At 35.3% G+C, this 16209-nt stretch overlaps 1 protein-coding gene across 1 annotated transcript; it reads right to left on the bottom strand.

Moving 5' to 3' along the window:
• Positions 1-592: 592 nt before the first annotated feature.
• LOC121410523 (ubiquitin-conjugating enzyme E2 N-like) lies at positions 593-15948 on the bottom strand. The gene is made up of 5 exons (XM_041602672.1): positions 15794-15948; positions 7805-7906; positions 7444-7588; positions 5622-5762; positions 593-2940 (listed from the first exon to the last, which is right to left on the bottom strand). Exons 1-5 carry the CDS (start codon positions 15821-15823, stop codon positions 2903-2905), a joined length of 456 nt encoding a protein of 151 aa, XP_041458606.1. The 5' UTR covers positions 15824-15948; the 3' UTR covers positions 593-2902.
• Positions 15949-16209: the final 261 nt, after the last annotated feature.

The following is a 16209-nucleotide window of genomic DNA, read 5'->3' as shown; positions in this document are numbered from 1 at the left end:
AACCTATAGGCAGAATTCTGAGTAGAAATGAAATTGATTTATGGACTAGTAAAAAGTTGCCAGACTCATTTAATGGGGCTGTAAAACAAATTCTGTTTTAACTGTAACTTCATAGTTATTGATTTTATCATCATGGTTTGAGCAATCACACATGAAAACTTGAGAATGAATACAGTTCACATTCACATTGCATAAATGCATTCTTTATTAACAATTTCTTACAATCAGTTGATTTATGTACAAATCATTACTGGTTCCAGAATTTGAAACAAAAAGGAGGGGGTCCAAGAAATAGGAACAGGGCGCCACTAACTTTTTCTGATTTTAACATTTTTTTTAAGTTATAAAGGGTGCTACTATTTTTCAAACAGCCGTAGTTTCCTTATTTCTTGTGTGATTTATGTCAAACTTCCACCTATCTGTTATTTGTTTATCTACTGTATGCAATGCCTTAGAGCTTACAATTGAGGTAAAGTTATTTCATCTGACAAAGTATTTTGAAGAAGATGAAATAACAATATGGATGGAAATGCAAAGAAGACATGGACACACACAAAAAATAAAATGACCAGGAGACTTTCTTCTTTCATAGACATACTTACATTTTTAATTATAGAATTGAAACGATAGGTTTGGGTTAGAAATGGTCAGACACATGCACAGACATGAGCAAAATGACAAACTTTCTTCAGTATGGGTGACTTGTTAGCAGTCTAAAAAATATTCCTTCTTGAAAGTAAAGAGTAACAAATACATCTATGATGCCTACAATGTAAAAAAAGAAAAAAAAAGTTCTGAGCACAAAAATAATTTACATCCGTATTCCTAGAAGTACAACAAAACCATACACAACGTCGAAGGTCATATACAATGTCCAGATTTATACAATAGCTGGACAATATTGCGTTCTCTTGCTCCTTCTACCTGTGCCTGTATAATGTACACTAAAACAGAAGGTCTAAAAACGTAAGAGAGAAATGGGAAAAGCTACAAAGGCAATTTAACTAAAAAAGACTATTTTTTCAAGATTCACATTCACTTTTTAAAATAGTGCCAAACCCTGATGATTTCTTCAAAAAAATTAGCAGGTCTGACGTCTCTAATATTATCTTTACAAGATGGTACATGTACTTTTAAAAGGAAATACAAATACACTGTCCTTCATATAAGCAGACATGGTACATTTTTTATTCAAACTATGTATAACTACATGTTAAGCATATTATACCTTGCACAAAAAAATTATATAGCAACATTTAATATGAAAAATCTGCAATCAGTTGAATTCAGGTATTCCATATTAAAGAATGTACTTGATATTTGCTTTTATTGAACTAGGGAAAACTATTCTACCAAGAATGAGGAATATGTTATTGGCTGGAAAAAAAATTCTGTCAAATAAACAAGAATTCTCAGTAAAACTGGAAAATGTACTTGCTAGGAATAGAGGGTTAATGTACTTGGCTCAAGATAGTACATGTAAGTAACTTGGTTTGAGAGTATATGAGCTTAATATACATTTAATAGCTCAGAAACAAGTTGTAGTCCTCTAATAGAATGACAAATAAAATCACTCACTCAATTTACAAACAAGTGGTAATGCACTGGGGTTCTGGTACAAAATTTAAACCAAAGGAGTGACATCAAACAAAGAAAAGAAATCCTTCAGTTACTAGTAAATAATAAACTTACAACACTGGTCTTCATATATGATATCCATCCAAACTCCAATTATGAACCCCCCCCCCCCTCCCCTGCCTTACTCTCCTCCCCCAAACAATCCAACAAACAACTTACAACTAACAGCATTCCCTTGGCTTCAATCAAAGTATCAAATGATTACAATAGAGAAACATACATGTCATCAAATTAAATAATTTTACAGCATATAAAAGGTTAATCATTAAACTGCTATATATTATCATAAGAGTAAAAATAGCATAACTGGGAACTCCTAGATTTTTTAACTTTCTGCTTCTTGGGAAGATTCAGATCCATGATAGACAAACACAATATTTGTACATCAACACATTTGTGTACCCACCCTCCTCCTGCAGTATAATATCAGTGTTACTTTATCTAAAGGCACAATGCCAAACTCATGGAAAATGTTAAAAAGATATTTGCCTGTGGTTCGAACAGGTAGAATGTATATGGTAATATTCATACACAAGGAAAGATATTATAAAATTCTTTCAATATCTATTTTTGCATTATTTTTTTTTTACATTACTGCTGGATCCAATTGAAATGGTAGTGTTCTGTCTCTAATAAGGGCAGATATTTTGTTATCTTATTATTTTCTTTGGCAGTTGGACATAAGATATGTGATAACAGCTACCAGGTTTACAACCATTTATGCTGAAGCATTTGTCTAAATAACCGCACAAGTAACCCCTGCTAAATATCCAATGCTTTTTCAGGTAGGTATGTAATATCAAGAATGTATAAAGTCCAAAATCATATTCAACTTGTGCCATTCAAATATGACATGAATTGTTGTCTGTGATAGTAAACAAAACACAGCAACCAAATAAAAATCTTTTACAATTGTTACCTGGTACAAAGTATTTTAAAACCAATTTTACAATAAAAACTTCAAATGTACAAAAAATCTGCCACTTTGGATATCCTGCCTACTATATCCATGCATGAAGTTTAAACAAGCTGTTACTGATTTTATAAACTCATTTCTTTTGGGGCAAGGTATGAACAGTTTGTTTAATATCAAAATCATTTTGAACCAAATCTGCTTTATTAGATTCAGTACACTACCATTTTATATAACTTTGTTGTTTGCTCTGTGTGGTTTACAAGCATGATCTTCATTCCAAGAGGATCCACTTGCATCCTAGTACATGTTTGGTAAATATCTCCGCCAACAACACCACAGAACCCTTCCCTAACTCTTAGAGGCATACATTAAGGTCCATTGTTGAGCTGTGAACAGTAAAAACATAAAACAAACAAAACAAAACAAAAACATTAGAAGCTCTAGGCAGCAATGAGTAGAAAAACAAAGCATAAAAAGCTGGGAAATGAGGGAAAAATGATAATAGTAATGCATGTAATACAATTTGTATGGGATGATCTTAGACGATCAGCCAGTGGCGTAGCTACGGGGGGGGGGGGGGGGGGGGGGAGATTTGTTGTGCCTTTCATTTCGACCTTTCATTATTTTTTTTCATTTACAAATTTAAGTGTTCTGTAAAATGTCCGTTTTATGGTCTACATATTAGCATTTTTAAGCTCAGGCTGCGTGGTCACATTGTTTGATTTGCCAAGTTCCTATTGTCTACGTGTAGGCCTATTCCAATTTTCCATTAAACAAATTTATTCAGAATGCACAGAATCTAGGTCTAAATCTAAAACATGCGCAATTGCCTGCATGTTCTTTATTTAAAATGTACTTAAATTATCCAGTTTCACATCAGAATATCAATAATTGTCTGCTCACGCTTCACGATCGCATTATTGAAATGTATACTGTATTCATGTGTAACTGTAAGCAGTCCTTAACAGGTCCTTTTCGATAATGCTAGAACAGTTAATAAAAATTTCTGCTCGCGCTTGGCGTTTGCAGTAACCATCTAGTTACATACAAATCTTGTTCAGGATCACACATAACATTGCCCAGAATATTAAATTTTCAGGACAAAATACATGAAAAAAAATCGCTCATGCTTCGCGCTCGCATATTTTATAAGGCTTTAATATGAGATTATTTCATGTTTATGTTATTTTATAAGAATAAAAAGTGACTGATCGGGGAAAATATAGGTGGAGATGATTTTGGGCTCAGTCCCCTATTGGCGAAAGTCGGATCCACCCTTGTGACACATACACACACACCAGAAAAAAATGGTGCCCCCTGAAAAAACAATAACCCCCAGTGCCTCCCCCCAGGAAAAAAATCCTAGCTATGCCACTGTGATCAGCTATTCACTATCATCATTACAGATTGAAAGAACAATTGACTTGAAGTCTATAGAAGTGGACTTAAAATATCTTGTATTTAGTCTTTTTAATTAAGGTAGATCTTAGTTTTTTCAATAAAGCCCCAGTCACATATAGACACGGATCCTCACGGATCAACACGGCAATGCCGGCATGATCCGGGAAGGTCCGGGATAGTTTTGCCCCTGATGACTGTAAACACGGCATCAACACGGCAGCTTCACACGGATCTACACGGACCATGCCGGCAGAGCACGTCGTCAACACGGACCAACACGTCAGCAACACGGACCAACCCGTCAGCTACACGGACCAACACGTCAGCAACACGGACCAACACGTCAGCGACAAGGACCAACACGTCAGCTACACGGACCAACACGTCAGCTACACGGACCAACACGTCAGCAACACGGACCAACACGTCAGCTACAAGGACCAACACGTCAGCTACACGGACCAACACGTCAGCTCAAGGACCAACACGGCAGCTATATTGACCAGCACGGCAAATGAAAATCTGTTCATAACAATGAGCTGATATTTATCTAATTATTTATTTATTATCTATTTGTTAATTATTTCTCATCCTTGTCGCAAAATTATCATGTTGTCTTAAAAATATATCAAAACTTCCTTAACCAGTAGAAACGCAGTTTTTTATACAACACAATTTACTGTTTTAACAGTAGTTGTTAAATGTTAAGTACTTTAAATCTTGAACGACAAATGTAATTTCGATTTGATTTGATATCACTTCATTGAAATCACAATAAAGGAAAGATATTTGCAAAGTCTATACAAAACATAATAACAATTAAGATAGGCCCAGGTTATAACGCATATTACTGTCGATGTAGGGCAGTAGTATAAACCTTAATGTACAATTTCGATGTAACAGGTACATAACATATAACATATACATATAAAATATTTTTTTAAATGAAATGTGAAATAATAATAACAGACAAAGTAGTGGGTAAATATTAGGGAAAAAAGAGAAAAAAAAATTTCATACATGCACTAAGTTTACAAATATTAGGTTGGGGCCAATCTCCAAAGCGTAAGAAAATATCCTGAATCATTTAATCATCCACTTGAATAAATTAAGCATGTTTGTGTCAACTGTTTAACAACTACTGAAAAGTTCATAAAGTAAATAGCGCTGTAATAATTTTGATGGGGAAAACAGAACACGGACTGCCAAGGATACTCCAGGCAGCCACACGGACCTACACGGCAGCTACACGGACCTACACGGCAGCTACACGGACCTACACGGCAGCCACACGGACCTACACGGACCATCCCGGATGGCTTTGCCAACCCGGCAGTCCACGGATGACGCCGGATGTTTTTGACAGTCAAAAACTGCCGTGTTGGCCTCCCGGACGTTCAAGGACCAACACGGACCACCCCGGACCTCCAAGGATGCCCAAGGCGCCAACACGGATCTCTCCCCGGACCACCCCGGATCAGATCCGGGATGGTCCGGGGTGGTCCGGGCTCTATATGTGACTGGGGCTTAAGTGGTTGATCTCTTTTAATAGATTTCTGTGATATTGCATATTTGGAAATTGAATTGAGTGACAAGGGGGCTGAAGTAATGGGATGCAACACTTTAATAATCATGTATGAGATGCATGAGACATTCAAATACTCACCTGTTTTAATTGCCTGAGCCTCATTTAACTTCCAATTCTCTGCAACATCATTTGCTAATGGGTCATCAGGGTTAGGGGCACTCAAAAGGGCTTGAATTGACAACAACACTGTTCGGATTTGAAGAGCAGGGCTCCATTTGTCTGCAAAGATCAAAGAAGGATTATCCTGCCATTTAATGTACATTTTTTTTTTACACTGAATACTTTAAAATCTCAAGACTACCGTATTAGATATCATATACCTGAAGGCAAACCAAGACAATTGCCTCAATGATCATTTGTTTCTAAACAAAAAGTCTTCACCAGATTACTGGATTTCAATTATGCATACTGGTACACTAAGTCTACGCAGGAGTGACACCATTGACTTTTAATATATGGTGGTGATTTTTTTACCTGATAAAGAAAGCATGAATGCTGACAATTTGCTCAAATAAAAGACAATGATACTCCCTCAAGAATAATGAGAGCACACTTTAACTGTGTAGATGAGTTTATAGCTTTAAAAAAATATGTGAGTTAAAAAAAAGAGAGCTTAATGACAATGAATTAAGAAGAATTCAGTGATCCAGGACATATCTCCCTCACAATGGAATGGATAGTCATCAATTAACGATTCTATTCAGAATAAAACAAGTGAAATGCCTCTGGCAGTCTAACCTGCATTACACGATTTGATATAGTAGCAGTGCTGACTTTGAAAACAGATATTGAATAATTATTCACAAAAATAAAATATTTCCATTGACCAAAAATGACATTTGACCATGATCATGTGTGCAAAACCATGATCATGTGTGCTAAGATGTGTGCAAAACAATCAATCATACTTGATTTCCCCTATGTCTATATTTCATGAACTACACGTGGAGATCCATAACCTTTCTAAGTTATGCAATATGATGCCACTTCAACAAATACCCCGAACATGGCCAAAGTTCATTGACCTTAAAATGACCTTAGATCTTGGCCATTTGACCTGAAATGCACACAGAATGTTCAGGGATACATGGCTACTCTTATGTCCAAGTTTCACAAACTAGATCTATAAACTTGTAAAGTTTAAACGATAATTCCACAAATTCCCCAACATGGCCAAAGCTCATTGACCCTAAATGACCTTTGACCTTAGTAATATGAACTGAAAGTCAGGTAGAACATTCAGTAATACTTGATTACCCTAATGTCCAAGATTCATGACCTAGGTCCACATACTCTCTAAGTGATGTTGACTTTTCAAAAACTTAACCTTGGTTAAGATTTCAATGTTGATGACGCTGCCGCCGTCGCCGGAAAAGTGGCGCCTATAGTCATGCTCTCATATGCAGGCGAGACAAAAATGTGATCCCCTGTTTTTACAAAATTTCAGTTTTTACACATTCTGCAGCTCTAAATAAGGATCAATCGCTGGCACTGATATCCATAAGAGGGTAAATAATCTCCCCATGACATTTTTCATCTACAATATGAACTTTCACCAACGACAGAACATTGGTGGCAGCATCTTAAATTACACCACGATACATCTCTATTCTGCAGTTATCTGTCAAGGAGGGCAGTCTTAAGAGTGTACACAAATCTTCCAAAGTAACCTCTAAAAGACCAAATGCTGGTGGTAGCCTCACCAAAGGTTCATTTTTTACAGATACACCTTCAGACTAATTCCAAACAAATCACTTTAAAATGGGGCAGTTAGCGTGCATACGATAATGATGTAGCCACATAAATAAAAAGTATACTATGGAATTTTGCCAGGGGAAGGGGAAACAAAAAATACAAAAAAACATGCAGATCATATTATTAGCAAAAAGGTTGTACTTACCTTTGAGTATATCAAGGCAGATACGTCCCAATTTATCCACATTAGGATGATAAATTTTTGTCATAAACCGTACTTTTGGTGCTGCCATTGGATATTCTTCAGGAAGAAAAAGTTCTAGTTTAAAAGTCCCATTTTCAAAAGGAGACTGATGAGAGAGGGAGAAATAAATAAGATAATCAGCAAAAATCAATTTAGAATTAACATACAGGCAGATGACAAGGCATAAATGAAAGGCAAATATAGACCAAGTTATTATTTGAAAATTTAGTCATAGATGTAATAGGATGAGACCTAATGGCTTTACCATATTAAAGAGTGAGAAAATACTTGAAGTAGCATTCTACTCCTTGGCAATACTTACATCTTTGGGTCCATCTATTGTCACCATGAATAGTCTGCAATTTGCTTCATCTGGGGTTGCTTTTATTCCTGGTACAGGCTCAGTATTGAGACGCTGTGTCTCCTATTTTGGGTAGTTGTAGAAAGGTAGAGATAAAAAAAGTAAAAAAAATTCATAATTCCAATATATTTAGTTATAAATGAATATTTACAACAATGCAATGATAATAATGAGAAGTTGAAACTTGAATGTCGTCCTAAATGAGAACTAAATAGAACTCTGGGAGAAAGGGATCTGTATTTGTACAGTCTGTCAGTGACACAAAACAACTTCTGGTGAGCATTTCATGAAAGGAGTTGTCATTTGTCAGACATTTTATTTGACAAGTCCTGTTTTATCTGACAGTTCCCATATAACAGTGCTACTCAGCCAATCGGAATCCAAACAAGTTGTCAGAATTAATATTTTGTCAGACGAAAATATTGATGAAACGCTTCCCTGGTTGTCACTTGGGTTAGGGTCAAGCATAAAATATAAGGTTCACTGATTTGGCCCCTAACGGTGACCAAGTGCTTATTTAAAACACTATTCATGCAAGGGAAATTGTCAATTTAAAGCCTGGCTAAAGTTTTGGTAAATGGTCATACGTAAGTATCATCTATTCTAGCATTCCAATGTTAGAGAGATGCTGCAGCCGTTGAATCTTTTTCACAACTGCAGATTCTCTATGAAATTCAAATACACTGTATTTAAATCTAACATATCTAGTGCGTTCTCTCAGCAATATGTTTCTATTTCTTCAAAAGGGGTTCTTTGAGCACTTAATACTGTGACTTGCATTCATCTTACACAAACTAAATTAATATCAGATGCAGAGATTTTATCCTGCAAATTTCAGCCTATTCCATGCTTTGGAATAGGTTTTTATAAAAAAAAAGAATCACAAAACTGAGTGTTTTCTTATGATAGAAATATTTTCATGCAAAATCACAAATTTGTAATGTAAAGCATGTTTTTCAATTCATATCCTCCACATCATTACTATTTAGGCCTAGGGCATACAACTAACTTGGAAAGATTACTGATTATACCTCACTTGTCATATATTTTCATCCATTTATACAATTCAAGACATGTAAAAATTGTTATTATGGTACATGATTTGAGAAAGTGGGTAGTATTCACTTCCTATTTATACCAAAATTACAGCAACAATTGAATGATTTAAATTTACCAAAAATCTGCAATTCCTGTGAAACAGTAAAGCTAAACACAGGCATTAAGTACAAAATAATTCACACCTTAAGTGGTTAGTGATTGCATAAAAATCATTTTCCAAATTTTCATTTTGAAAAAAATCCACTCCAAAAGCTTATTACTCAATTTTTAATAAATTTTAGAATATTTATAACCATGAATTTATTGTTTATTGTCATGAAATAGGAGGATATTCAAAGTTAGAATTGTTAGTGTCAGAGAATAGGTGTTTGAAAGTAATTGATCACAATCAGTACCAATCACAATTGGTCATGTAATCAGTCTTTGTTTAAAGGAAAGTCCACCCCAACAAAAAATTAATTTGAATAAAAAGAGGAAAACTCAACAAGCATAACACTAACAATTTCATAAAAATTGGATGTAAAAAAGAAAATTATATTTTTAAGCTTTGCTTGATTTCACAAAAAAGTTATATGCACATCCTGACCAGTATTTGCTGATGGTCACAATGCTTTTGGAAAGCAGCACTTTGTGTAATGCTAATGGGCTGATTACCAGTACATGGTGAGATAATTTAACACTGTATGGTTTCCATTGTCTGAAACTGTAATGTAAAGAAAATTCTAACCCAATCAAATACTTATTTTTGTGTTATAATGTGCTTGAAATCACTGAAATTCAATCATGTTAGGCCAATAAGGGAGTCACGGTACTGGTTATTTCTCTTCTTATGCTAAATAAATGACCAGATTAAACCACTTTAAGAAAACAGACTAAATACTCCTTTCAAAAACCTATCCTCCAATTAGCCGCCTAAGAGTAATGCGGATAATTCAATAAAAATTGCGTTCACAAACTCCGAAAATAAGCCGCTTTATTTTTACGAGCGCCCGTCCTGAAAAAGGAGGATAATCATCATGGCAACCGCACACACCCCCTCCGATGCGGTTGCGTTGGAAAAGGGTGACCTTGTGACCGCTCCATGGCAATTATCCGCATTACTTTCGAAATGCGTTCATACAGTCAAAATCTTGTCTCGATGCTGCTATTATGCGGATAATTGCAGCATCAAAATAATGCGGATAACTCTGGTCCTCCTCCGATTTTACGACCAAATTATGCTGCTATTAGCCGCATAATTGGGTTTATGAAAGGGGTATCAGAAAGCTTTTTCATATACTGCGAAATGTGAATTTTCCAGCAAGTGTAGAGGTTGTTAATCTCTATGTTTCAATTCTGAAAACAATTTCCTGATTTCAATCATAGTCAAATCTTCATGTAGATGACAAATAATGTAAACAGTTTTCTGTCCTTAAGATTCCATTTCTACAGTACATCATTCTCTCATTTTCATTATTTTCTTCTTTTAAATGTCATAACAAATTACAATAAAAGTCAAACATTTATATTTGAAAAAAAAATATTTAAAAACAAGTGGAATGCCTCTGGCGGTCTCTCCTGCATCACGTGATTCAATATAGCAGCAGTGCTTACTTTGAAAACTACTATAACTTGCACAAGATGTTCAGTGATACTTGGTTACTCTTATGTCCAAGTTTTTTTTAACTAGACCAATATACTTTCAAAGTTATGATGGTAATTCAACAAATACCCCCAATTTGGTCAAAGTTCATTGACCCTTAATGACCTTTGACCTGAATTATGTGACCTGAAACTTGCACAAGATGTTCAGTGATAACATGTACTTGATTACTTTCATGTCCAAGTTTCATGAATCAGATCCATAAACTTTCAAAGTTATGATGGTAATTCAACAGATACCCAAATTCGGCCAAAGTTCATTGACCCTAAATGACCTTTGACTTTGGTCATGTGACATGAAACTTATGCAAAATGTTCAGTGATACTTGATTAACCTTATGTCAAGGTTTCATGAACTGAGTTCATATATTTTCTATGTTATGACGACATTTCAAAAACTTAACCTTAGGTTAAGATTTTGATGTTGATTCCCCCAACATGGTCTACCGTAAGTTCATTGACACTAAATGACCTTTGACCTTGGTCATAATGACATGAAACTCAGGCATTATGTGCAGTAATACCTGATTGACCATATGGCCAAGTCTCATAAACTAGGTCCATACATTTTCTAAGTTATGCTGTCATTTCAAAAACTTAACCTTCGGTTAAGATTTGGTGTTGACGCCGCCGCCGTCGGAAAAGCGACGCCTATAGTCTCACTCTGCTATGCAGGTGAGACAAAATGAATAATGAATTTTCATTCAAAAATTTTACCATTTATTTAATGAAACCTTTGTTACAATAATTGCTTGATTGCTTGGTTCCTGCTACCTTATATTTTTTTATTCATTTAGATTTTTAAAATATTTGCCCCACCCCAGCCCAAACCAGTTAAAAATGCTTTCAATTATATGGCTGTGCCACTACTTTCCATGATAAAAATCACGATGGTGGTCTAACCAATGGCAAAAGTTGTTTTCCTTGTTCCTGGTGGTTCAGAAAGTCACTCAACTAGTATTGCAATTCGCTAACAGCAATCCAATTTTGATCATCGTTTATTATCAAAACATTTCAGACCTCTTTAAGGCTCCATGCAGTTTGAAAAAAAAGGGGACATATGGGCTATTCCACGGTTACTCACATTACATTTGGAGACACCTTGACTCATACTTGGACCTGTAACTCCATTATTATTGATAGGAACTAAACATCTTCTTATCACAACAAAGTACACAGTCTGACTATCCTTTGAATAAAAACAAAACTTGGGAAATTTCATTATGCTCCTGGCAAATCTTTGGAATGTGTCGGTTACTCACGTTACATGATTTGGACATGCATTAAATGAAAAGTCGACATACATGTAAGTGAAAAGTCTCCTCATGCAAGGCTTTTATGAAAGTTGATTATATCCATTTCAAAGAAGTATATTAGGGAGACAAACTTTGTATATAATTAAAAAAATAAAGAACACATGGTTTTTACTTGGGGTGCAGATAATGTGGTTACTCACGTTACGGTTACTCACGTTACATTTTGTCCATGTATGGTTAACAACACACATGTCATTAAAAATTCAATAATGTGTGTAAAATTCATTGCTAGGAACATCAAAAAGATATTTTATACCAAAAATTGGAACAATTGGAGCTTTATTAGGGTGTAGGAGGGAAAGTATGATTTCGCTTACTAATTATGCATAAATTAGCATAATTGCTTAGTACCAATTTGCATGAAATAAATTACTGTATAGTATTGTAGATTATGTCCAAGACAACCTGCACGCAAATTTTCGGCGTGATCGTGCGGCCAATGGCCGAGATCTCAAGAAGGGCCTGGGAGGCCCCCCCCCCGGGCCATATCAACTCCCAAAATACCCCGGTCTAGATAGGGTTACAGGTATAAAGGGCATTCAATGTGTTGTTCGAACACTCTTCGAACACTCGGAAGTTTGGTTAATCAAAACCAAGCCTTACTAATGCACTCTCGCATTGTGAATACTTCTACTAATATTCATTTTTTTGTGTGATTGTATGACTACTGATATTTTGATGAACAAAGAGTCACATCAAAGATGTGTACCCTCATTTTGCTTTTAATTAATCAAAAATAACTTCACAACTCACCATGAGACTTAAAACTTGACATCCCACAGAAAATGTTACCTAACTGATTAATTTTTACTGGTTACTCACATTACATGATGGTTACTCACGTTACAAAGTTACTCACGTTACAGTTTTTCTTCATCATTTTTATAAAAAAATTGTACTTTTTAATGATTTTGATAGTCATCACTGTGTCAAAGCTTGTTTGAAGGAAGAGAATTTAAAATCCCACCAATTAACTGTGAAGAATTTTTCTCTCAGAAAACAAAGTCAGTTTTTTGGTTACTCACGTTACATCACCTCAACAGGTTGCAATATTCAGTTTTGAATGAGTACTACAAATTTACTTGAAAAGCTGTTGTGTATTTTAAGTAATTTGACCCTTCTAAACTTCAGAAATATATAAAGTGGTATGTTGTTGCAATAACAAAATGGTAATAAGGCATATTTCATTTTTCACTATTTTTCTTGTATTTTGGTACAAAATGGAAGACACAACTTTTGACCATTTTTTTCCAAAGTATACATATGAAAATAAACTTTTTATTTCTTGTTCCTGAAACTATCATGTATGAAGGACTTAAAGTATTAAAAAATTCAAGAAAATATTGAATTTGAATTTTTAAGCTCATGTCCACCAACCTGTGGAATTGCCCATATGAAACTTTTTCCTGAAAATGATACAAAGAAGTACATAGCAGTACCAGGTGTCTTGGAGAGTAACCTTGAATTAGCAAAATATTTTTATTGTTCAAGCCTCTTATCCTGGCTTCCCCATGCAGGAGTAACAAAAAATGAATGCCAGCACTGCAGAAGTGCAGCACCACCACAGTGGTAGTGCCCTGTGGCTACCAAATATCCATCACTCATCATTTTTCAGCTAAAGTTGGCATACAATGCAAAGTACAACATCAATTCAATTGCTATCTATCCGACAATTTAGATCTTATTCTTTAAAAGGATTAACATGCTTAACATCATAGGGTGATATTCATTTAACCATGGTTTAGTTCAACCTGGGCTAACTTAGGCCACACTTTTATGAAGTGCCACTTGTCAACTTACTAAACAATAAAGTTATTCTTATCCTGCTGCAAAAAGTTGTCAAGAAATTATACAGAATCTAGTTGTGAAATGGAAAGAAAAGCATAAAATGAATTTTACTTAATTTGTATGGTGGCGTGACCATAACTCATGTGTCACCATATTTTGGACCATATTGTGAAATAAAAAGTAATATATCTGGAAAATCTGATAACACCAACAGAAAAAGTGACCTAAAATTTTCTTGAAGATAAGATCTCCACTTGTGAAAACATTGGCAAACCATCAGCAATTCTGTTTAGGAAGAATCCAAACTCCTTGACAAGCATCAAGAAATTGATATTTTGCAAGCAGAGGTCTTCAAACGAGTAAAATGTGATACAGACTGATTTTAAGGTATCTTACCTTCCATCTGAATGATCTGATACATTTACCTCACATTTTTCAGCTTAATTTATTTTCTAAAGCTTTGCCAAACCATCATGTGCAAATTAAGGTCACACTTTCTGATGATAAGTTATAATAGGCTGGGCTCTGGCACTAGATTTATGCGGTAGACATGTGCCCCAAAAGTCAATACTTAAGTTGGCCCCAACTTTTCTTTTATAATTTGAGTGAACAATGAAGTTACATGGAGCAACATCTTCACATTTTATGACAGCCAAGTTGGTTATCTAATTGATGTGACATGTTTCCACGGCTTCTCTCAGAGTCTCACACAGTCCAAGGTCAGCGTAAAGACTGAAAAATGCCTATTTTTAGCCACTAGCCCACGAAGTATAAGGACCAATATGCATACATGCATTTCAAGCACATTTCATGGAGTATTTAAACCTTATATTCCACTATTTAGGAAATTTTGAGGTAAGTTTCGAGCAATGTCTTTGATGATATTGTAAATAAAGAAAATATTTACAGTAATGCTTTTTATTAAAATGGCCGTTTCATTTTTTTTGTTAGAGTACCTACAGTAGTAATGACACTTTTTCAGTTGGGCGCGCACTAGTCGATTGCCATAGAATTTTGAGATCGCGATACCATGAAAATCCTTGACCTACTTAAAATACTTTATAATTCCGTTATTAAGCGAATTTCACTCTAGGATCTTGTCTTCTGTTTTGTATTTTGATTGATAGTGATACTCTCTCTTTTGCTTAAATCCATGATAGATCTAAATCCAAGAAGAAAAACCCGCAAAAGCACAATATCGAGTCATTATTAAACATGTGAATGATGATAATAATTTTCAGAGTGATCATGTAAACAAAGTCAAACTTAAAGATACACAATCAGGCGAATATTGCCACTGCCCAAAATGTATAAAACTATAAGTATAAAGGCAGGGCAAAGGCATTTGCCCTCAAAAGTGTAATAATCCAGGTAAAAACTCAAAAAAGCATATCATCATTAATGCCTTAGGCTTAATGGCATAATTTGAGTTGACATCTGGATGTATACTACATGTAGGTCTAGGCATAAACGCATCGGGTACTTGACCATGAAATTGGCAGTCTCCAGCTAACGTCTTGATGAGTAACGTTGGCTATCGCTAATCAGAACCGCAATGCATTATGGGATCGCAAAAAGGCCGTTGCGCACACACAATCATGACAATAGCGGAGTGTCCGTGTACAGAACTAGCTAACTGCCCCATTTGCAAATACATAATGCATTGCGGTTCTGATCAGATTAGCCATATCGCCAATAGATAGATCTACCTAGGCCTAATAACGAGCAATGTTATTAAATATTGCTAGGCCTACATTGTATTTGTAGATCTATCTAGGCCTAATGCATGTCATGAATTTATTGGAAGAAATATTATAAAGCCAGCATTGAAAAAAGGCATTAAGTTAGAAATCAAGAAGCGTTGACATGGTCGTTTGAAATTCCGGTTTAGATTATGGCCTCGGGTTGCAATACAGTTTAATTATCAGAATACCACCCATGTGTGGGAGAGTCTACGTGCATAGGCACCGTACTGCACTAACGCTAAGCATACCGACATGGCTGCCCTGTCATCCGTACGGTAGTGACTCGACTCGAGATCGAGAATTGAAAAAATTGAGGAAGGCAAACACGAAAAACAGAAGCGTTTATTCGGTCTTCACGGAACAAGTGAAAATTCTAAGTAAAATTTATGCAAAATTCACACCTTTATTATTCTTCTAGGTAGCCCCGACATCAGTAATCAATATGTCTGTTTCAATTAATCTTCTAAATGATGAAATTAAGTTGGCCAACTTGCGACAGGAATTGGAGAACATTCAGGATCGATCAGGATCGACTCGAAATAACGTCGCTTAAACTTAGCGACCACTTACATTCGCAACCATTTAGACGAAAAACGCGACCAGGAAAAACAAAACGTCAGAAAAGAGGCAACGGAAAGGAAACTGATAGTTGGGGGTTCTCATAAAAAATAAATGATTATCAAACTGTCTTTCTACAAGATTTGAATAGCCCTTTTCTCTCTCTCACATGATTTTATAATGACATTTTAAAAAGTCAACGGCTAAAGATGAATGAGAGATATTACTCCTACGGTACTACTTCTACTAATATACTACT

The sequence above is a fragment of the Lytechinus variegatus genome, chromosome 3, assembly GCF_018143015.1.
Source record: "Lytechinus variegatus isolate NC3 chromosome 3, Lvar_3.0, whole genome shotgun sequence".
In the NCBI taxonomy this organism is placed as follows: domain Eukaryota; kingdom Metazoa; phylum Echinodermata; class Echinoidea; order Temnopleuroida; family Toxopneustidae; genus Lytechinus; species Lytechinus variegatus.
The sequence above is the reverse complement of the archived record's forward strand: the minus strand, read 5'-3'. Positions and strand labels throughout refer to the sequence as shown.

Excerpts from the sequence above, each read along its gene's own strand:
- LOC121410523 (XM_041602672.1), bottom strand. The coding sequence starts at position 15,823 with ATGTCGGGGCTACCTAGAAGAATAATAAAG. Across the intron at positions 7,907-15,793 it reads TACCTAGAAGAATAATAAAG|GAGACACAGCGTCTCAATAC; the intron begins GTGTGAATTTTG and ends TACCCAAAATAG. Across the intron at positions 7,589-7,804 it reads CAATAGATGGACCCAAAGAT|TCTCCTTTTGAAAATGGGAC; the intron begins GTAAGTATTGCC and ends CTCTCTCATCAG.